General features: G+C 37.9%; 1 protein-coding gene across 1 annotated transcript in view; it reads right to left on the minus strand.

Moving 5' to 3' along the window:
• rabgap1l (RAB GTPase activating protein 1-like) overlaps positions 1-22,336 on the minus strand; it is a 239,686-nt gene that overhangs the window by 185,260 nt on the left and 32,090 nt on the right. The window contains exons 6-11 of the mRNA XM_061975869.2: positions 19,339-19,496; positions 18,852-18,962; positions 15,648-15,714; positions 15,407-15,509; positions 9,428-9,594; positions 1,908-2,031 (exon numbers count right to left, since the gene is read on the minus strand). Of these exons, the coding sequence (XP_061831853.2) occupies positions 1,908-2,031; positions 9,428-9,594; positions 15,407-15,509; positions 15,648-15,714; positions 18,852-18,962; positions 19,339-19,496 (730 nt within the window). The remainder of the gene's footprint in view (positions 1-1,907; positions 2,032-9,427; positions 9,595-15,406; positions 15,510-15,647; positions 15,715-18,851; positions 18,963-19,338; positions 19,497-22,336) is intronic.

Below are 22,336 nucleotides of genomic sequence, written 5' to 3' on the forward strand. Positions count from 1 at the left end.
TGCAATTGCAAGCAGTACATCTTTTGCCGGTCAAATTTCAAAGAAGAAATGCATTTAGCCAGAAAGAGCTTTATTATTTCCAACCTTTCGCAGGACATGTGCATGATGCAGCACACCACATAAATTAAAGTGGCTGGCCAGATAAAATGATGTGGTGGGGGACATTAAATAAAATAATGTGGCGGACAAGACACAATAAATAATGTGGCGGGCCATATTAAATAGTGTAGCCAGCCAGAATAATGATATAGCTTAACATATGAAATGGTGTGGCAGGTCACGTGAAATAATGTGGTGCGCTACATGAACTAATGTGGGAGGCCAGGTAAAATTAGGTGGTGGGCGACATTAAATGATGTGGCGAGCCACATAAAATAAAATGGAGGAACACATGAAATGTTGTGACAGGACACATAAAACAATGCGGCGGACCAGATAAAATGACGTGGGCAACGTTAAATGATGTGGCAGGCCACATAAAATAAAATAGAGTAACACATAAAATGTGGTGGCGGGCCAAGTAAATTAAGTGGTGGGCCACATAAAATGTGACAGACAAGATAAAATAATATGGCGGGCAACAATAAATAATGAGGCGGGCCAGGTAAAATGACTAGGTGGAACACATAAAATGGCAAAGGGGGCCACAACAAATAATGAGGCGGGCCAGGTAAAATGACTAGGTGGAACACATAAAATGGCAAAGGGGGCCACAACATCTAATGTTGCGGGCCAGATCTGGCCCTCGGGCCTTGAGTTTGACACCTGTGCTGTAATGTTTTGGACAAAAATGTTCATCTCCAAAGTTTTGAACTGACCTCTTGGTCATTCCTGGGCCAGATTGGGCCGCCAGCTAAATAGACCTGCTTTAATATTGTGTTCAAAAAACACAACAGGTGGGCAACTAGCAACTTCAACTTTTTATTTTGGTACCTTTCAGTTCGGTAAAAGGATTACAAAAATGTATCATTGCTTTGATAAACAATTGGTCATTTCCTAAGCCAGATGTATTGTTGTCCAGTTATTGTCTATATAAGTGGTTCTCAAATGGGGGTACGCGTACCCCTGGGGGTACTTGAAGGTATGCCAAGGGGTACGTGATATTTTTTTTAAATATTCTAAAAATAGCAACAATTCAAAAATCCTTTATAATTATAAATAAAAACCTATCTTTTTTTCCAAATAGTTCAAGAAAGGCCACTACAAATGAGCAATATTTTGCACTGTTATACAATTTAATAAATCAGAAACTGATGACATAGTGCTGTATTTTACTTCTTTATCTCATTTTCTCAACCAAAAATGCTTTGCTCTGATTAGGGGGTACTTAAATTAAAAATATTTCCCAGGGGGTACATCACAGAAAAAAGGTTGAGAACCACTGGTCTATATCATGATATTATAACATATCAATACATAGATTTAAAGTCTACTAAATTCAGGTCAAAGTTAGCAAATAACTGTTTACAGTTATAAATGGGGTGGAAAAGGCAGTTTCCAGTAACAATATTAGTGTTGAAGTAAGTGAACCATCAATGCTAGCATAAACTGATAATGCATATGACTCAGCACGGTCTCAAAAATTTCCACCCTCTGCTGAGGGAAAACCTGATCTCCTTTGACAGACAGTACACAAATCATCATTGTAGTCCATTGGTGGAGGCAAGTCATTGAGTGGACATATGAACCCAAAAAATCAGTAAGACATCTGTAGCTAACAATCTACTGTTAAAAATATTCCTAAAGTGTATAATGTAGTGATAACAAAGAACATGTGCTTTTTATCTTCCTTATACAAAGTTGTGGTGCTTAGTCCTGAGCTCGACACATGTTTTGAAATTCGTAATTATGAACTGTAAAATGGTAGTGCAACTTAGCAAGCAAAAAGAGTGAGTGAATACTCTTACCATCATCTGCCTCCTCCTCTTCGGTGGGTGAGGCCAGTTGTCTTTCTTGGTTTCTCTCTGCCTCCCTCTGAAGACTCACCACCTCATACACAGCATCACTCTGGCCTGCGCTCTCTGGTGCATGCTGAACGTTCACACAACATGGTTGCATTGTATTACAGGTCACTTTAGGTAAATAATGGAAAACTAGAAGTAGTCAATAGTGAACACTGACAAGATATCCTACTCGACCCCCTTTAATTTACCTTCAGGATTGTGAGGTGCCATAAAATTAAGTTGAGCAAGCTGCAGTTATAACCTGAGCTTTGTGTAGGTCTTCAAAGTTTTGGGGCATAACGTGAAAGTAAAAGTAAAAGGCTTTTTAAAAAGGAAGCAGTTTTAAGTATTTATGATTATGTACATACCTGTACATTGCTCCCCAAGGAAAACCCAATACCTCTGCTTAGGGCTGTGCAGTATACACGGTATGACGTAGAAACTATATAAATTTAGCTACAGTAGATATTTGTGCTCTGTCGTTTTAGAAGTTCTGTTGTTCTTGTGCACAATAATTACATTCTATTTTTTCTTTTTTTTTCTTTTTTATCAATTTAGCTTTGCTAAGGTTGCTAAGTGTTTCTTCAGAAACACCTCCATTATAAGTTGTACACCGCAACATTTATATCGCAACATTTATACCGCGATATATACTGTTACGTGAAGGGATTCAATTGAATGTGATATGCATTTTGGGTAATATTTTCCAGCTCTACCTCCACTTTATGTGTTTGACTGTCTTAATTCAATACTTTTCACTTGACATTGGTATTTACCATTTAGGAATTCCAGGGATTTTACACAACACATTTTTCTGTCAGTCGGTGATGAGGATAAACATTTATTACGGTGATGAGGATAAACATTTATTTATTTAAACGTGAATTAAATATTCAGTTATCTACCATAAGCCAGCTCCAAATGTGTTTCAGAGAATTTGGCAGTACATACAACCGGCCTCACAACCGCAGACCCAATGTAACCACACCAGCCCAGGACCTCCACATCCAGCAGGTGCATCGCCATGATCGTCTGAGACCCGCCACCCGGACAGCTGCTGCAACAATTGGTTTGCGTAACCAAATAATTTCTGCACAAAATGTGAGAAACCATCTCAGGGAAGCTTATCTGCATGCTCGTCGTCTTCATCGGGGTCTCGACCTGACTGCAGTTCATCGTCATAAACTACTTGAATGGGCAAATGCTCACATTCGATGGCGTATGGCATGTTGGAGAGGTGTTCTTTTCACTGTTCAGAGCAGATGGCAGACAGTGTGTGTGGCATCATGTAGGAAAGCGGTTTGCTGATAATAACGTTGTGAATCGAGTGGCCCATGGTGGGGGTGGGGTGATGGTATGGGCAGGCATATTTTACGAACAAACGCAAGGGCATTTTATTTATGGATTTTTGAATGCACAGAGATACCGTGACGAGATCCTAAGGCTTATTAGTGTGCCCTTCACGCGAGACCATCATCTCATGTTGCAGCATGACAATACATGGCCCTATGTTGCAAAGATCTGTACACAATTCCTGGAAGCTGAAAACATCCCAGTTCTTACATGGCCAGCATACTCACCGGACATGTCACCCATTGAGCATGTTTAGATCCGAGTATACAACAGTGTGTTCCAGTTCCTGCCAATATCCAGCAACTTGGCACAGCCACTGAATAAGAGTGGACCAACATTCCACAGGCCACAATCAACAACCTGATCACCTCTATGCAAAGGAGCTGTGAGGCAAATGGTGGTCACACCAGATACTGACTGCTTTTCTGACCCCTCCAAACCCGCAATAAAGCAAAACTGCATATTTTAGAGAGGCCTTTTATTGTGGTCAGCCTAAGGCACACCTGTGCAATAATCATGCTGTTTAATCAGCATATTGATATGCCACACCTGTGAGGTGGGATGGATTATCTTGGCAAAGAACAAATGCTCACTAACACATATTGAGACAGATTTGTGAACACTATTTGAGAAATATAGGCCTTTTGTGTTTTTAGTAAAAGTTTTAGATCTTTGAGTTCAACTTAGGAAAAATGGGAGCAAAAACAAGTGTTGCAATTATATTTTTGTTCAATATAGCACAACATGTTCTTAAAGTTAATTGTAATAATTAAAGACTTGGTTAAATTGCCAAAATGTATTTTTTAAGATTTGGAGTAAATTGAGTATTTTTCCAAAAGTAGAATGAATAATGGAGAAGGGAATAAATACAAAATCAAACCTGACCTTGGGTGTCATAAGCACCTGATGTTTATTTGTAATCTATTTACTGTAATGCTTGCGCCTCTCTACTGCACCTGGTAAAGTGGATCAATGAGCTTTGATGCAGTATTGATCCGTCCACCCCCGTAACATCTAATTTTTAAAGTCACTGATGAGGACAAGAATGAGAAGACAATATCGCATGGCCAAATAACACTTGAACAGAGATAGTGCCCTTCTGTTGCATACAAAGGGGATATTATGTAATATTATCATATATATATATATAATTTGTATCAGATTTTTTAGGATACCAATTCATTTGCATGAAAAAATTTATTTAACCAAAGTTTTAAGACTAGACTGTGAGATATATCATTTTTAATGTGGTCTCCTTTATGGCATACACACACTACTACTACTTAGATAGACTAATGCAGGGATATTCCACAAAATTGTTTTGGGGGCCGCATTTCCAGAAAACTAAGGACAGGGGCCGGCATTTCTCCCTTCACTATTAGTCCAACTTTGTATATTCCGGAGAACCAGCAGTTGAGATGTGGTTTGTGTCTTACTGGAGCACTCTGCTGTTTTTAAGGGACTTATGCAAACAAGCTAATCAAAGATTCTTTCTTTGACAACACTCTAGTGTTTTTAAGAAACTGCTGCAAAAATGTAAGTCTTTTACTGAACCTGCAGGCTAGGGATGTCCCGATCCAGGTTTTTGCACTTCCGATCCGATACCGATATTTTTTTTGCACTTCCGATCCGATACCGATACTGACCGATGCTGGCCTATCCGAGCATGTATTAAAGTTTAAAGTTATTTAGCCTACTTAGTTGTCAGAATCATGTTGAAAAGGGTTTTAGTACTCTTGATAACAACTAGCCAGCTGAATTAGGTGAGTTTGAATAATACACAATGGTTGGTAACAAGAAACTGACCTGTTTATTCAAGGATAAACACAAAATAGACAAAATTATACATGACAAACAGAAATGGCATCATTGAACTAGGGCTGGGCGATATGGCCTTTTTTAAATATTGCGATATTTTAAGGCCATATTGCGATACACCATATATATGTATATATCTCGATATTTTGCCTTAGCCTTGAATGAACACTTGATGCATGTAATCACAGCAGTATGATGATTCGATGTGTCTACATTAAAACATTCTTCTTCATACTGCATTAATATATGCTACTTTTAAACTTTCATGCAGAGAAGGAAATCACAACTAAAAAAATCACTATTTTTTTCATACGGTGTTGATCTGGAAATGTTTGCCTCGGCATTTTGGTGGTGTGGACGTGTGGCACCGAATGGAGGTAAGCGTCTCGACAGACGTTGCAATATTTGAACAATGATGACGAAAACTGTTTTCTCTGTCGTGTCCGTGTGTCGAAAATTGTTATGCGCTTATTTTTTTATTTGTGCGTGGCATAGATTTGCCGTGCGCAGAGGACGCTTGAGCAGTGCGCAATTGCACAGGCGCGCACCATGGCGGCTGCGCTAGCATCACAGCTAACGTTAGCCATGCTGCTACCTCTCTGCTGGGGGAGGGCGTATACGTATGTGACGTATGACGTGACAGTATATGACGTGTGTAAGAAGGTGCGCTTGCTGTCTGTGAGAAGGAGACACAGAAAAGGAGTGAGAAGAGCCTGTAGTGTAATGCCAGCAGCTAAATGCAACTGCGTGAGAATCCACAGACCTGTGGATGTGTTGAAGGTGTGCTGGAAAATGCGGAACGGAAATTAGGGAGCAGCAGAAAAGTGGAATGTATTATTTAAATCGGTGCGTTGGAAAACACGGACCGGCCGATACGCATTTTTTGGCAAATATCGGTGGCCGATCCGATCCAAATATCGGATCGGGACATCCCTACTACAGGCCACCAGTTGAATAACCCAAATGATAAAAAAGAGAGGACTTTAAATGGAACCTTGAGGGAAGTATAATTAAAGAAGTTGAATAAATGACTACTGGCTGCATCTGAAGTAAACAAGCTACAGCAACCCCTTACTTACATAAATTATATTAGGAAAACAATTTGTAACTGCCAAAAAGGAGAAGACCTAGGGGGTGCTCTGAGGTACGCCTCAATTACTGTATGTAAATCACATGTTAGGACTCCAGCGTTCGAGCAAGGTTAACATGTCAATGCAAGGATCTGCCAATGTTTTTACAGTGGTCCACGTTCATCTATACAACAGTATTTTTAGGAATTTTCTGCTAAAATGTTTGTCTCCCAAGTTTTAAACTTAGCACATAGTTAAATAGCCCTACAGCGATGTTTGTAAGTCCAAAAGTCTCATTATTCAGGCACCAAAACTGAAAACATTTACCAATTATATTTTATGACTAAAGTTAATACCGGTACTCTTTTGAGTTAAAATAAGATGATATACTTGAGCAGTATGTGTCCTGATTGACATCTTCCTGGAAAAAAACACCACACAATATAATCTTTTAATTAGCTCTTAACCACTGCACCAGTCTTCCATTTACTAAGGAGATAACTCCAGAGGCAATCAGGCGTACAAGTCAGACTGCCGTCGTTAATTACCAACACGGCAATAATGAGACAGAGCCACTTATTACCTTGCTACAATGTAAAGCTTCCCCACACTCCACTGCTTTGCCAGCTCCCCGTGGCTTACTAAAGTAGATTTTTTTGTTCCATGGTAGAAGATGCAGGATGGTCATAACTTAGTGGAATGTAAGACACGGTGTTCTCATTCTTCAGCACATTTTAATCAGAGAAGATGTGAAGAAACCCGCATTACTCTAGCATATTACTGGGAAGGTAACAGAAGGTCTCAAAAACCATCATACTAACCTAACAATGTTGCTATGATTTAAATTTGATAACCATGCTCAAATACAGTGCGGTCTCTTGATTCGACTTTAATTCAATTTACTAATGTAATTAGATGTATAAAGGGAGAAAAATATAACGGCAATAACAGTAAAATATTGCTTTAAAGAGGGATCTTCTGTTTTACTCGTTGATATGACGAAGAGCAAGACAGTATGACTATTGAGTCTATCCTCAAATAAATTAACTAACTTAATTATATTTTCTTTACATGGGGAATGGAATCCACGCATCCTGCCATGAAAGACAAGAATAAATCTACCATAATATTGTCCTGAAAAAGCTTCATCACTTTCGAAGTGACGATGTGATATTGATATCGATCCAATGCAATATTAGCAAAAATCATAGATACCTTTATAATTTTGTAGTGTGGAATGTTAGAAAGATTTCACTTGATCAAGTGAAATTAGTGAAACAGAACAATGGCAGGTATGAAAAACACTGTATTATTCATTATTAACAGTCTGGAATAAGACTTATGCTGTGTTTAATTAAGTTGAAGTGGTAATTATTTTTTTGGCAACACATAGTGATCACAATAATTCATGATGTTAAGCTCATGCCGCAGTAAATTAAATGATGCAGACATGTTTTTTACTCGATACTTTCTAATATGCGTTTTGCCTTGGAGACTCTGTTGCGCTAAGTAATATGCGAGTCTAATTATTTGACATTTTTTGTTGTGTTTTAGACTACAATATTGTTCAACTAAAGATATGCATTACTTATGTCTAGCTTGTGTGCTATTACGTGCTTAGCTGTCATGTGGCTGCTATCTCTTAGTCAAATATAGCCTACCATGTTTACCTTTTGTAAAAGACTTCATTAAAACACCAAAAACACCAACCTTGTGTGCTAATTGCAGGACATTTAGATGTTACTGACTGTCCAGCTTTGCACAAGTAAACTCACTGCAGGAGTAAAGATGGGTAACGAATACGGTACTTTTATAGGCACCAACCGAATTCCGTCGGTACTACAGTGTATCGATTCACGTAAAATACATATCTTGTGAAGTCCCGTCCAATTGCAGATTAAACATTTGGCGAGGAAACAATCACTCAGGTAGCAATCAGACAAACAGCCGCTAGGCAATTTTACAATTTTAAATGACAAAAAAGCAAGTATTTCTGATAAAAACACTTTAAGTAAAGCTCAACTTTTTCCAAAATACACTAGCTCGATGCTAATTTACATTGGATTTGCTATAGATTTTTATTTTATTAATTTATTATTATTATATTTATTTTCTTGTGTTTCGAGTACATGCACAAACAGGCCTCGAACATCTCTTTTGGCATTGTTCATACGGGATGGAAATAAAGTAACGCTGGTTCAGCACGTCGCTCAAAGGTTGGTAAGTGTAAAGCAGGAAAACCTCCACAATGAGGATGTGATTCTCATCCTTATGGTCGGACTTTGGGAGAATCTCTGTATCCAGGGTGTTAGTGACGCCTTGAGACTTCTCAAACTTGACATGCTACCGATTAGCATTACCAATTTTTGCTGGCGATTTCAACACCTTCAATTTGGTAATGAAAACTACAACGAAGATACAAGTTACATTTAAACAGCAAGTATGTAATAAGTACAATAATTACAGTATAAGCACCTTGTAAGGCGCAACATAAGACTAGACCGGCACATTCAGCTTCATAGCAAAAACTACTTCCGAGCTAAGCAGCACATTACTGCCATCTAACGTCTTGGAATTGCAAAGGCATGCAAAGTTTGCTATTTCGTACTTGCGAATGAGAATCAGAAATGTAATAGGAAAACAAGATTGGAAAGCACAGTTATCATAATGACCTAAGTTTTAGATATTACATTAAAAAGCAGACGCAGACAAAAGTACTGAGAATTGGCATCGTTGGTAAATGTTGTCTATCTGTGTTGGCTCTGCGATGAGGTGGCGACTTGTCCAGGATGTACCCCGCCTTCCGCCCGAATGCAGCTGAGATAGGCTCCAGCGACCCCCCGCGACCCAAAAGGGACAAGCGGTAGAAAATGGATGGATGGATGGATGGGTATCAATTCCCAGGTACCGGGAAGTGGTATAATATCGGTTCAAACGTGAAAGATACCCATCCTATGCAGAACTGCTTGTATCAGAGCGCTTACAGTATGTATATCGGCGATTTTAGATACAAGCATAATTCGATGCTAGTTTTTTTTTGCTGATATCGGACCATGCACTATCAATATCGGATTGGGACACCCCCAATTTGAAGTCATCATTAAAACACTGTTAATTGACTGTCACTCAAATACCTGGTTCATGTGCCACGACAAGGTTTTGAGGACCATTTTGATTTGTTTCAGACAGTGATTTGAACAAATGTATTGCATGCAGGTTTACTAAGGGTAGCAGTGAACTTACGTGTCTGAGTTTGAGGTAAAAGGTCTCGCTGAAAGTCTTGCGGCTGAAGTACCAGAACCGTTCATTTGATGGATAAACCCTGACTAGAGTTTCCAGCAGGAAGCGAACTGGCTCCACCACCTCAGTTACAACCAGGTCCACTGCCACGGTCATGAACACTTGCCTATCTGCAACAGACAGTCGAGGAGAAAGGAAAAATAAGTGTTGCTAGAGGAATTACATGGTTTTAACAAAAAATGCCAATACAGTTCTTTTAACATTTCCCATTAGATCATCTTTGTTCACACAAAAATCTCTGATCATGCAATCTTTACAGCACAAACCAAGCTGACCACGATTGCTTAACGAATGGGTCTAAGCACGCTTGCAAGTGAACTTTGTGAACGTTACACAGACCACTGTTACGATTAATTAAAATTAGGTTTTGAGCTGGTATGAATAGCAGAATATAAAAATAACAATGTATGTATTTACTCAGTGGCCTTGTGGTTAGAGTGTCCGCCCTGAGATCGGTAGGTCGTGAGTTCAAACCCCGACCGAGTCATACCAAAGACTATAAAAATGTGACCCATTACCTCCCTGCTTGACACTCAGCATCAAGGGTTGGAATTGGGGGTTAAATCACCAAGATGATTCCCGGGCGCAGCCACCGCTGCTGCTCACTGCTCACCTCACCTCCCAGGGGGTGATCAAGGGTGATGGGTCAAATGCAGAGGATACATTTCACCACACTTAGTGTGTGTGTGAATCATTGGTACTTTAACTTTTAACCAGCAGACATTTTGGTTTAGAGTTACGTCACAGACCAGAGCACAGAGTGCCCACCACAAGTGTTAACGCAGCCATAGTGTCGACACAAACTTGTACATTGCAGCATAAAAACAACTGATGAAACTTGCCCTTCATCCAACAGTTCAATCAATCAAAATTGTGTCTAATTTTTCAAACGAGAAAGTGTGTGTGTGTGCAGTGGGCTTTGCAAAACCTAAAGTAGACAGCTTTGACAGACCTGCCATCTCACCTTGGAGTCAAACTCACTGAGCCATCCAGTCAGCAAGTTGCCACATTCTCTAATTTGTTAGCTTTAATGGATTCAGCGAGGCAATTCCCCCTGGCAGCCATGCTGCGCCAGCCACCAGATCATACTGGGTAAATATTTCCTCATCCATCTACAAAATCCAGTCATTATAAAACCCAGTTTGAAAAAACTAAGTCTTTGGCACAATTTAGAGGATTTATTGCAGCACAGTGGTATGATGACAATCAGGGTGCACGGGTGGGTTGGGGAAGTTGTAATGATGTAACCTTCGAAGTTGCATAATTTGCAATGGTGCATTTGCTGTGATAAAAACATGTGAAAAACAGAACAAATATGTTGAAAAATACAAACAAGCTTTCTTATTTTATTTGATTTTCACAAGACAAGGCTGGATTGCAGAGTGGTGCTTTCATTGCAGAGTTTCCACTAGATTCGTCACTAGGGGATCTTTTTTGATAAAGAGTATCTAAAAGTGAAAGGATTATTCACCAAAAAAAAGCAACAAAGTCCCTAGTTCGCAACACTAATGATCCTTCCTGCTTTGTCTTTTTGTTCTCATGTATTAAGCTTGCTAGCGCATAACATACTGGCATATGCCCGTTTTAACAATAAGTTAAGATGTATCAAGAGTGAACTTGATGGAAGGATGTGGACTGCCTCACGCCAACCTCAAGCTCTAAGGTATGCACATTTCTTCAGCCTGCGGATACTTTGGCGACACGCAGAGGTGGTCGTTCGGGCTTTGCCAACATTTGATTTCAACAATGTTAAAAAGATCGACACAAAATACATTTTTTCACCGATGTGTTTAATGCTACATATTAATATTCCTGAGAACGTCTATTAATTCATCTAGGTCGGTGGTCCCCAACCACCGGGCCTCGGCCCGGTACCGGTCCGTGGATCGATTGGTACTGGGCCGCACAAGAAATAAAAAAATAAAAAAAAATATATTTTTTTTTTAATTTATTAAATCAACATAAAAAACACAATATACACTTACAATTAGTGCACCAACCCAAAAAACCACTCCACTCTCATTCGCACAAAAGGGTTGTTTCTTTCTGTTATTAATATTTCTGGTTCCTACACAATATATCAATATAGATCAATACAGTCTGCAGGGATACAGTCTGTAGTAAGCACACGATTGCATTTTTTTATGACAAAAAAAAACAAAAACAAAAAAACACCCCACCCCCGGTCCGTGGGACAAATTTTCAAGCGTTGACCGGTCTGCAGTTACAAAAAGGTTGAGGACCACTGATCTAGGTGATCATTCTGCCAACTATTGCTGTCACAACGTGTTCCTGTGACTCCAGTACCAGATTGGCCAGTTGGACGGATAGCAATGGTGGCGCCACAATGGCACCAAAGGAATAACTCGCCATTGTGTCACGTACAGCTTCTACTGCAAGAAACTCTCCTGAATTATAATAATGAAATGAGTAATCAAACAAGAATACAGTCAGTCCTTGTAATTCGAATGTTGCAGCTTCTCTCTATCATGGTTTTATTTTTGTTTTCAAGCTGTTTTTAGGTATTTTTGGCCAAAATTAATTCTCATTGCAGTACATTATTTGTATTTTTTTCTCTTATGTTGTGGTGATCACAATAAATATTCACCATGGAGAACTTCTGTCTTGATATCGACAGAGCTATTATTTACGTGCCTGTTTTTCATCTTACGTGGAGAGCAGAACTGTTTATGCACTTCATCTTCAACTCCTGCTTCATCAATAACACATCTCCATATTGGTGAGCCTTTGACATAAGCAATGTCAAACGAAAAAATCGGCACCAACGCAGCAGGACTTGCACTGCTTAGTGCTAAGGACAGGGTGTCGACGCCATCTTCGCCGGGATAATCAACTTCACCAACTTTTGACATAACTAATGACCGTGGTTTTAGCACATCAAATGTCACCTGACACGGTGTGACGAGGTCTTTCCACATAGTGCTGCAATCATCAACGACAGTCAGAGCAAAGATGCCATTCTGTACGTAAAAGGCTTTTATATGAGTTAAAACAAGTGTACATGTAAAATTACGGATATGGCTCTAACAATGTTAAAAACCTTATTAAAAATGTGTAAACAAAGTTTTTTGTACTTTATAAAAATGTTTGATTCATGAATATGAATCCTACATCGCAAAAATTCATTAAGCATTCAGGCGATAAACGAGAGAGTACTGTCGTTACCCATTCACCACTGGAGGAAGATTTTAACTTGATTGGAAGAAAACAGTCGTTGTATTGCATGATTTATTTCTTGGTCTGAATTGGAGGCATTTAAATAAATTATGATTACATACTTTTATATTTTTGGACTCAAAATGAATCAATTTAAACACTTTAGTTTCTTGACTTGTTTAACCCTCTTGGAACTTTCAATTTTAATTGTCTTCAACGTTAAACAGGACAAAAAAGTCCCTAAATTTCTAGATGGGCATAAAAACAAGACTTATTTGCTCAAATTTCTCAACAAACTTCAGTTCTGGACCTTTAATAAAGACCTCAAACATGTAATGTTATTTTCTTTAAAACTTTAAAGGTCTTTTGATCAGATAATGTCACAGGTATTTGTAAAATTCATAGTAATTGACAACCATGACATAATTTGATCAACAGGCCTTAAATGGGTTAAAAATGTAATAAAAAAAAAAAAGCATTATGTTTGGTATTTTTGTTTAGGGCATGAGTTGATTGAAAGATTTCAGCAAATAAATTTAAAAAAATATGATTCCAAAATGTCTTATGCCCTTTGAGAAACAAATAACTGTTTGGCATTGGGGAATTGCCGCATAACTGCTAGTGTGTTGAACACCTGAGAAAGAATTGGTCATTGATGTTTTTAAATTTAACATGAAAAAAATTATTTTAGGAAAGATCATGTATAATGGAGTAATACAACAAACATTATGGCAAAAAATACAGCAAAAATTATGTATTTAAAAGACAAAAAAGTCAGCCTTTGTCCCCTGAGAGTTAACAACAGGAACAAATAAGACTCTTATTAGAGTCAAATATATATTCTGTTCGAGTATAACTTTTTGATTAACTGTATTTATTATTGTAGTCCCATAAAAGTTGGCTAATAAAATAAGGGGAAAAGTCCTGTTTTGTCACATTATGAGGGGCTCAGTCGTGCACAACTAAGTCATTAAGTGCAATGTGTATAAAACTCAATGACCCACATGGTGGGCTGTATGAAGTAGGGAAATAAAACAGTGCAAAGTGAATTAGATAAAAAATAATCTCCAACTGCTGCATTTAATTCAGTTTATCATGTGAGTGAATATCCACATCTGCTTGTGAGTGTGTTCATAACTGACACTAGACTTGCCTGACACAGGACTACATGTTAAGCTGTACAATGAATAGTAACAAACACATCCGAGCTCAAATGCAAGTCCTGCATGACAACCAAGTATAGCATCATAGTGCTAAGGTGTGGCTATAATAATTCCAACCTAATATTTGTGAGAAAATATTACGAAGAGCAAAGAGAAGAAAATATTATGACGTAAGCTGCCTGAATTCACGGCAAGCTTTTTTAGAAAAATTTGCCAAAAGTTGAGATATTGTAAGGCTTAAAAAAAACAAAAAAACAAAACATTGATTTAACTTGTGATTTTATGAATTTATAATCAATCTGTTAAGTGTTCCTTGTAACCTTAACCCCAAAAAGCGCAGGATTTCAACATAAATTGGAAAACAAATATTGTATCGATGTTTTACTCGTTTTATACCACATAAGTTTCTAAAGTAGACACTAAATGGCAGGAAAAGCACAAAAATAGAGTATCACTGTCAAATTACTGGACTGTTTTATCTAATAACTAAAAGTAATTGCTAATTATAATTACAGAAAGAAACACCACCAAAGACTTCCTCCTTACTGTCTGTTGTCTGCAGTGTCATCCACAGGTTGCAGACATTCTCTGCGTGTGTTTTACGCTGGAAAAGTGTTTTTCCCCCACACATTAAGAGCATTTGTGAACTGTTGAAAGCAACATACGGCAATAATATTTGTTGGCAAAAAAGATACGATGAAAGTTTATCGTCACACTTCAACGTCTCTCTAATAATTCTGCCTCTCTGCTAGGTCAGCTTTGTAAATTAAAATCTGTTCTTAATTGCCTTACACTGGATAGATAAAGGTTAAATAAACATACACAAATAACCAAGGAAGTAAATGTCTATATACTAGCGTATATTTCCCGAAGTCATAGCACCGTGGACAGGAACCAGAAGTAGGTTTAAGCTTTGCAGGGTGACGACAATTGTTGCTTACAAGCAATAAAGTTAAGTTAAAGTGTAAAGAGTTTATGTATTGATATACATTGTTGCTCCTGCTTCGTCGATGCGAGAAAAAACATAAGCGTAAGTAATTCGAAAGACAAAAATGACGCTTTTTGGCCAAAATGTGCGGAGAAGTTGCGGGCATTGAACAAATATGCAAGCCAGCACATAATTCACAGGGATTGGTTTTATTTGCATGAATTACCGCAAATCCTGGAGGGACCGATTAACCACGAACGCTTATTTTTCATTATACATTTCAGGTAATGATAAAGACCTGCTTAATAAACTACAAATGTGGTTATAGACGACCATACTACAGCCTCCAATTACTTGATATTTTATACCGGGGTTGGCAACCTTTACCATCAAAAGAGCCATTTTGCTGCCTCTGCCACCAAAAATCTGGTCTAGAGCAGCAAAACAAAGCTCATAAACCTTTTCAAGCTAAAAACAACAACAATATACAGGTAAATGAGATGTTTGTGGCAGTAAAAAAAAAATAATACAAAAAGTAAACCCTAGAGAATTATATAATGACACAAAAATAACTGTATGGTTTGTAAAGGAAAATCACATTTATACCACAGAGTCTTTAGTAACATGTTGCTTTCAAAGAATATAGTCAAAAACCTTTCGGGGTGTCTTCATTTAGGGGCTGGAAGACTGCCATGTTGGGGTCCCATGTTCCTGTGATCACATAGGCTTTTCCATCCGGGCCCTTCCCCATCAATTCCTGGGCAGGTATTGTGCACTGAATTAGGTTTGTTTACTATCAAACAAACATCCCATCAGTATTCCAAATAAACACATACAAAATAATTGTAGTGTTGAATAACACACAATCTGTATTTTGAAAATAAGTATTTCTTACCATGTCTAGCAAATGCATGTCGCTATTGCAGACTTTCTGTCCTGGACACAGCAGCATTCCAAAACACCTAACGACAAAAACACAGGAGCTGCATTCACATCAACAATTACTTATTACTTCGTCATTGCTTTTCTAATTTATCCTACAAATTTTAATCCCCAGATTGCATTTTTTTTAAATACAGAAAAATGACTGGCACATGAAAACATAATATACACACACACACAAGTGTATATAAAATACAATATACAAAATGCATATGACTGTATTTCAGTGTGTTAAAGTGGAAGTGGACTGTAATGCAAGTCTAATCACCACTGAAGCCGAAACGGAGCTAAGAAAATATCGAACAAACCTTGCAGTATTGTTTCTCAGTATATTACTGCCATCAGTTTAAAAAAATTACAATACTGAACACACGGATTGACCAAAATTAAATGTTGTCTTGCTCTACGAATTGTTCTGATGTGGAGAAGGGGTGGGGTTTAATGCGATCTATTTCTTCCTCCGCCTTTTTGGACATTCCTACTCCTTTTTGGACATGTTAAAATGGAAACTGTCAACCTTAGTTTGTGCACAGATGTAATCTGATATGCATGTCTGGAATATAATTTACTGAACTGAACAATGCTTTGATCATACAGTGTGTGACATAGAAGCTCATCCTAATAAACTGCAATTTCCACTGGTCCTTCAAGTTTGTTTAGGGTGCCATCCGGTGGTCCACATGGGGATATCTCAAAAATAACTGAGGATGCATGAATTAATGGTAACAGACTCGATTTATATAGCGCTTTTCTAGACACTCAAAGCGCTTAAATTGCAGAAAATGCTAAGACAATTTACCAGCACTAATTTTGAAATATACAAAGCATGACAACGCATGCATATGGAAACACTTCTAAAAGCACACTGTATAGCCACTAAGCAATTAACAGATGATAGACATGATCCACAATGCAAAAACAAAATGTCGAGAGACACAGATAAGAAAAGGGCATGTTGTCTGACGCCCTGTGATGAAAACTGGAGGTAAGTACCTGGGAAGGCAATATGGGTAAAGGGGTGAGGATGACCTAGTTCTTTGGTGCAGGCATGCAGCTAGAGTGTGAATAAAACCCAAGAAGCTACAGGAAGTTGAACAGGGTTTAAGCACGCAACACTGTTATGGCATTATTTTGGATTGTGCTCTAATGGTTCAACTTTTCACCCAATTAACTGTTGTAACTTCACAGTACAGTAAAGCCAGAGGTTTCAAAATCTTTTTAATTAAGGGCTACATTGCTGCCCACATAGGGACACTTGTAACAGTGAATACATATAGATATTAAATATACAAGGATTTGCATCATGATATTAACAAGCGGTAGAAAATGAATGGATGGAATTTCCTGTTCATTTGATTATTTATTTTTACATACACTGTAAAAAACTGTAGAATAATGCGGGAAAAAACTGGCAGCGCAGTTGCTAGAATTTTACCGTAAAATATTCCTTTCAGGATTTCGTGGGATTTTTTTGTGATTGTTACGGCCTAAAATGCCTGAATTTAGAAAATTGCTGCAAAATTTGCAGTGATTTGAGATTCCAAAAACAACAACGCTTTAAATGTTCCATAAACTAAAAAGCATAGATTTTAAACAAAAATTGGCAAACAAATACTGTCTTAGTGTTTTATTCGTTTTATACTACACAGATTTAAGAGAAATTGCGTGGAAAAGACAAAAGTAACAGTTATCACACGAGCCAGATAGCGTCATTGACAAAATATAAGACTCTTGGGTGTGTATCTGCAAAATGAGTTTAGCACCGTAGACGGGAACCGGAAGTAGGTCTGAGCTACATGGGATGACAACAATTGCGCTGTTTGAGCAATAAAGTTGCTATATTGTTACATGTTGTTCCTGCTTCGTCTACACAAGAAGTAAACATACATTTTGGTTAGACAATTAGCGTTTGAGTTTCGTTACGAGACAAATACCATTGACGAAAATTACGCTGGCCAAAATGTGCGGGAAAGTTGCGGTCATTGGACAAAGTTGCGAGGCTGCGCATAATTCGCAGGGATTGGTTGAATTTGCTTAAATTGGCACGATCGCGACATCGCAAATTCCTGGAGGGACTGGTAACATTTTAAGAGTTTTTTACAGCATACAGTATTAGTGTAAATGAACACATTTTACCTGTTTTAATTGTACATTTCTGGTAACTCCGCTGCCATTTTTTACAGTAAAATCTCCTGTTGTTTTTAAGGTGTATTACTGTAAATACAATAGCGGTACTATTTTTTGGGGGGGGTTTGTGGGGTTGACAGTAAATTCTGGCAACTGGGCTGTGTCATTTTTACAGTGTACAATTTAATGGATAACTTGTTTTGAAATCAGAAGTCGAGCAGATATTTAGGTATTTAATTACTATTTTAACAAAAAAAAAACTTGAAATGTATGATGTTTGTTGCATTATTAGACAAAAAATTTAAAGGTTATGCAACTACATGTAATACGTGCATTTTTGTAGAAATAAAAATACTTAAGTGCAATAATCATTTCAAAAAGTTTTTTATTGATGCATATTTTTCCAGGCTTTCACAGGCCATATAAAAGAATATTGTGGGCCTTGAGTTTGACATTTGTGGTATAAGCACTAGATTTTTTTTTTTTTAACCACCTGACACTTAATAGCAGCTGAGTTATCAGTCATAACATTAAAGTCAAGCAAAGACAAACTTTTTCATACGTGATAATAGGCATTTTCAATTAGCCATGCATTTGGGTTTTAACACGGCACACTGCTAAAGCTTAACCTATTTTTACCTTAACAATGTATAGGTTATATAATCTGTTCCCCCCCACCCCTCATCTTTATCTGCTTTCTTTTGTAATTAAGTTAAACTAAAAGTTAAAGTACCAATGATGTTCAAATATTTTTTACATGTATATATATGTATTATTATTCAACAATAATATTGTTATTTATATTGGTATTTTATTTGCTGTTCATTGTTGTTTCTGTGTTATTACTATCTACTTAATTAATTGGTTCTTTATAATTTTTTGGTAACATATTTGTATACATCACATTTGCTGACGTTGTTCTGTTGTTTTTTTGTTGTTTCTTAGCCCCGCAAAAAAAAAAAAAAACTCATGCATTTCGGCACTTCGGTAGAGATGACATTAGATCACATGGTAGCCTCTCATCTCTCACCTCTCAATGCCGAGTTCTTTGTTGCCAATTTGCTGGACTGTAATCACAACTTTCTTCTGAACACTCTGCCGGAGCTTGAAGTACAATTTGTCTCTGTCCTTGGGGACTGCACTGTAAAAAGGAAAGGGACATTAAACATAAACCTTCTGCCTTCTTTCACACTGTATTTTATCTTGCTGGGCTTTGGAGATAGGAGAGCATAGGAGACAATGTAAATAAATCTCTACATTAATCATTCCTGGGAAAGGGAAAGTGCAACAATGAACAGTTTTCTTTTGTTAATATTACAGCAATGCAGTGAATCTACGTATTATCCAGCTGACAGTTTATTTCTAAGTCAAGCACTACATGAATAGTGCTTCTATGCATGCCTACAGCATTTGTGCTTAATAAAAACAAAAAATTCACTGAGGGTATATTCATGAGCAAATTTTTGTCCTTGGAAAAAAAAGATTCTCTGTATTTTTATGAATGTGTTGACGAACACCTGAAGTTGCCCTTGCCGTCATCCTCCTTAATCTCCAGCGAGACGGTGAATATAAAGAGGTCGCTGTCAGGGGGACTCAACAACGGCGCGTCTCTGATGTCGGCCGGCCGTGAAGATCGGCGAAAGGCTGTAGAAAAACTGTACAAGATTCGACTGACCTACAAGGAAAAGGGCAAAAGAGATTAAGGTTAGGTGAGGTAGAGGGGCAGGTAAGAGAATAAGAGGAGAGGAAGATGTGTGGAGAGGAAACAGCATTATTGCACATTATTATGGCATGATGAAAAAAAGTTATTTTCCCTAAGAAGACAATAAAAACAAAGACTGTACTCAGCTAGCTAATCAGTGTACTTGCAAAAGGATTGTAAAAAAACGCTTAAAACTTTACAACACAAAATTTGGATATTATAGTTTTAGTATATGCGAGCCATTCTACCAAATCTGTGACATTTGCGACACAAGGAAATAAAAGGTATAAATGCATAATAAGGTTAACAGTAAAATTAAATTAAATTAAAAATGCTATTCATCTGATTGCATTGCTAATAGACACTATTTAAAGGAATATTTTGAAGTATCAAAAATATTAGACAATATGCTCTTGTCCCTGCATCTTAAACTTATACCCAATTCCTTCAGATATGTTATGTTTTTACTCCTCATCCCAACTGCTTAACAGAATCATTGCTGAGACATAAAAAAGGCATAAAAACTAAAAGACAACAAGATACAGCTAAAACACACATACAAATACAGTTAAGACAACAAATAAACCACAATAAAACATAAAATGGAACAAATAAAAAACTGAGCAAAGATAAACATTTTGAAAAAAATGTATATATTTCAGTATTTCCAAAGGAAGTTGCATCATTTAGAGCAGTAATACTCAAACTCCATATAGCCAAAAAATATATTAAATATTTAAATTCAAACTCTGTGTAATGTTAGTGGCCAAAAATATTAAATATACTTGTTAAATAAAACCTCTGCCTTGTTTTTATTAAATATTTAAGCCTACTACACTACTGTATTTTAATGTTGGTCTTTATGGTGGTACTTGAAGAACAAAGTGTTTTATGAGGTGATACTTGGTGAAAAAAGTTTGGGAACCACGGATTTAGATCCTCTGCAGACCATGAGAAGACGACCAAAAGTAAGGTTAGTCATTTATTTTTCTGTGAGAATGTGGAGTGAATGAATGAATGATGGGTTCTCAGTTCTCACTGTAAAGCGCTTTGAGTGTCTATAGTGCTACATAAATCTAATTATTATTATTACTTTCTCCATATTTGATGATACAGTATTTCTATGACTCAGGGATACAGTCCTGTTACCTAAATATTTCTTTACTGTTATTTATTTTTTTATAACAACTTTTTGTTGAACTACTGAAATGTGCTTAGTGTAAACAAGCTGGAAGCATAAATGCCACAAGATTATGTTTCATGAACTTGCTAACTCTATGCTAAAAACTCACTCCTGTTACTATCTGTTCTGTTACTCAATTTATTCCTTTTCAAATTTAGAACATCGTGCAAATATGAAATAAAACTGTCTGAGACACATATTTAATAGTTCAATATGTGTATTAGAACTACAGTTGAAAAAAAAAAATCCTAAGTTTTTAAGTAATTAAGCAGGTAGTAGCAAGTAATTGTGTGTAAGTAGTTCTGAGAGTTACAACAAGCAAATAGCAACGATCCGGTGAAATACTAATAATACTAAATATCCCTTAAGTCAGCGCTATTCAATCAAATTGTTACGAAGGCCACATTTCCATAAAGCGAAGGATTGTGGCAACCGGACCTCTCCAATCACTATTATTATTTTAAGAACCAGCATTCTTTGCAGTGGACATTTGCTTTTTGGTCCACTTCATTAAACATTCAGGAAAAAATAGCCCCGTTTTGCAAAACATACAAGTGTCCATTGCAGTGGATGCTGGCCATTATGAGATTAAAATGTCCATTATCAACACTTTTTTTTTTTTTTTTTTTTTCCCCCAAGATGGCGGCGCGCACAGACGCAGCGGCTTACGGCTCTCCATTTCAGTGCTCTTTCTTCCTTCTTTTCTTCATGTTTTTTTTCCTTTTGTGCACCACGTGTACTGCAAACACCCGGTACACCCGCCAGTCACTCTTGGATATCGGTAACTCGCACCAGATATCTGTTTCGAGCGACTTTCATCACGAGCACAACATCCCAGATGACATAGCGAGAGCACAGGGCTCTCCGTGGTTTGTTGTCGGGTCTGGGAGACGGCGTAGACGGAGGAGGGAGAGGAAGCAGAAGCGTGGCCGCAGGTCCGGCGTCTTGCTCAGGCTTAGGAAACAACCCCACAAGCCACCTCTACCAAGCCTGTTCCTCTCTAATGCCAGATCCCTTGTACAGAAGATGGACGACCTGGAGTTACAACTTGCTGGAAACCGCTATGTTCGGGACTGTTGTGCTATGATTATCACCGAAACCTGGCTTCACCCGGAAATACCCGATGCTAGCATGCAGCTAGCCGGACGCACTCTGCTCCGCCGGGACAGAACTAAGGACTCCGGTAAGAGCAGAGGAGGGGGGCTCTGTATCTACGTGCATGAGAACTGGTGCAACAACGGGACAATCACTGAACAGCACTGTTGCCCGGACGTGGAGTACATGTCTGTTAGATGTCGGCCTTTTTTTCCCCCGAGAGAGCTGTCTGTTGTTATCATCACGGCTGTGTATATTCCACCAGACGCCAAAGTAAACACAGCGCTCTCTCTTCTGCTGAACACCGTCAACGAACAGCAGCGGGCCCACCCCGACGGTGTTCATATCATAGCAGGGGATTTTAATAAGGCCAATCTGAAGACTGTACTCCCTAAGTTCTACCAGCACGTGAAGTGTTCTACAAGGGGCAAGAACACCCTGGACCACGTGTATACCAACATAAAGCACGCGTACAGAGCTACACCCCTCCCCCAGCTTGGACAGTCAGACCATCTTTCCCTCCTGCTCTCTCCTA

Source organism: Nerophis lumbriciformis, linkage group LG14, assembly GCF_033978685.3.
Source record: "Nerophis lumbriciformis linkage group LG14, RoL_Nlum_v2.1, whole genome shotgun sequence".
NCBI lineage: Eukaryota > Metazoa > Chordata > Actinopteri > Syngnathiformes > Syngnathidae > Nerophis > Nerophis lumbriciformis.